The sequence below is a fragment of the Protobothrops mucrosquamatus genome, unplaced genomic scaffold (genome assembly GCF_001527695.2).
Source record: "Protobothrops mucrosquamatus isolate PMUCROS unplaced genomic scaffold, P.Mucros_1.0 scaffold15702, whole genome shotgun sequence".
Lineage (NCBI taxonomy): Eukaryota > Metazoa > Chordata > Lepidosauria > Squamata > Viperidae > Protobothrops > Protobothrops mucrosquamatus.
In genome coordinates this window covers 126-1728 of record NW_015401468.1, presented here as the reverse complement: position 1 = coordinate 1728, position 1603 = coordinate 126, and the positions used below count along the sequence as shown (strand labels likewise).

Genomic DNA, 1603 nt, shown 5'->3' with positions numbered 1-1603 from the left:
TATAATATTCTGGAAAGAATTTTTTCTGGGCAGGGGGAACTTGGGACCTTGGGAAGGGAAGGAAGATGATGGGACTGATGGGAAGGAGGGGAATCTATTTCTTCCTTTGTGATTGTTTCATTGTCATCGTTGTAGAATTTCAAACTTTTTAACTGTAATTTAATTTTAAAGCTTATTTGTTATACATTTTTATTTAGGGTTGATGTTACATTGTATGGCATCCAGATCCCCACTTTGAGGGAGGTGAAGGGATTAGGAGTATCAATAAATATCAATAAATACCAATGAGTAAATTTCATAGATCTGAGAGCAGAGAATACATGATAAGATAACCTTTATTGTCATTTTTTTACTGTGGGCACAACGGCACACACCAAAAATGAAATGTAGTTGCCCGCTCTCGAAGTGAAACATATACATGACACACCCTAAAAACATACTACATACAACATATGTACAGACCCACACCCCTACATATACATAACGAATAAATATTAAACGCTGTCCATCTTGATTATATAAGGGAAGGAGGAAGCTTGAGAGGGGCAAATCTTTCTCCGGGAGAGTCCTAATAAATGAAATGAAAGGGGGGGTCCCTGCATTCCCCCCCATGGAACTTCCCCTCCCCCACTCACCTCTCCAGCCAATCACGAAGCCGCTTTGGAGAACCTCGTAGGCGCGTCGGCAGAAGCGATCCACTTGGCCTTTCCGGTACTGCAGCTCGTGCTTATCCCTGTTCCAAGCCTCCGCATCCACCTTCCCCAACGCCGTGACGGCCTCGAACTCCCCGCGGGCGCTGTCGAAGCGGACGAACTCCTGCCGGTCGTAGAAGACCCTGTCCAGGTATCGCACCCGCCGCGTCCCGTTCAGGAAATGGCACTCGAACTTCTCCTGGACCAGGAAATGGGCTGCGAAGAGGAGGAGGAGGAGGAGGAGGAGGAAGGGCGTCAGGAGGGACTCCAGGGCCCATGGTTCCCAGCCTCTCCTAGAGGAGGGACACAGAGGAGGGGAGGAAAACCTATTGCAAGAGGCTACCGGAAGACGCCCCCTGGAGGAGGGATGGGGAACCGTCGGTCCCAGCAGGATTCCCCCTTGGTGGGGGGTCTGGAGGGGGGAGGAAAATGAGGGAGGGGAGGAGCTTCCCGAGGGACCGCCTCCTTCTCCCCAGGGTGGAAAAAGGCAGGCAGAAGTTCAGCTGGTCCAGCACTCGGCCTAACTGTCTGCAGGGAACGTTGGATCCGGGCGGGGCTTCTGCGCCCCCCCCAAAAAGGCAGGAAATATGGGGGAGGGAAGAGACCCCCCAGGAACTCTCTGGGCTGGAGGGAAAGTAAGATCCTCTCCCTCTTCCTTTGGGGGAGAATATGGGGAGGGGGTCACAATAAGGATACCTGCACCCATGCTCCTGGGCTCTCCCTGCCCTTCAAGCCCCACCTTCCCTTTTCCTCTTCCCCCCTAATCTTCAGCCCTACTTTCTGCCTTTGGATGGTTTTTCAAGGCCTTTCCTGTCCCCCCCAAATAGACCCCATGCAGTGTGGGATTGCAAAATCCCGGGGTCCTGCGCCTGCAGGATGAACTTATTCCTCTCCAGAGGAATGGACTGGTG

The 1603-nt window shown here is 52.0% G+C and overlaps 1 protein-coding gene across 1 annotated transcript in view; it reads right to left on the bottom strand.

The window, feature by feature from the left end:
- LOC107301696 (HLA class II histocompatibility antigen, DRB1-4 beta chain-like) overlaps positions 1 to 1398 on the bottom strand; it is a gene marked incomplete at its 3' end in the record, with an annotated part of 10467 nt that extends 9069 nt beyond the window's left edge. Inside the window, exons 1-2 of the mRNA XM_015830885.2 lie at positions 1389 to 1398; positions 636 to 908 (exon numbers count right to left, since the gene is read on the bottom strand). Coding sequence (XP_015686371.2) covers positions 636 to 908; positions 1389 to 1398 — 283 coding nt within the window. The remainder of the gene's footprint in view (positions 1 to 635; positions 909 to 1388) is intronic.
- Positions 1399 to 1603: the final 205 nt, after the last annotated feature.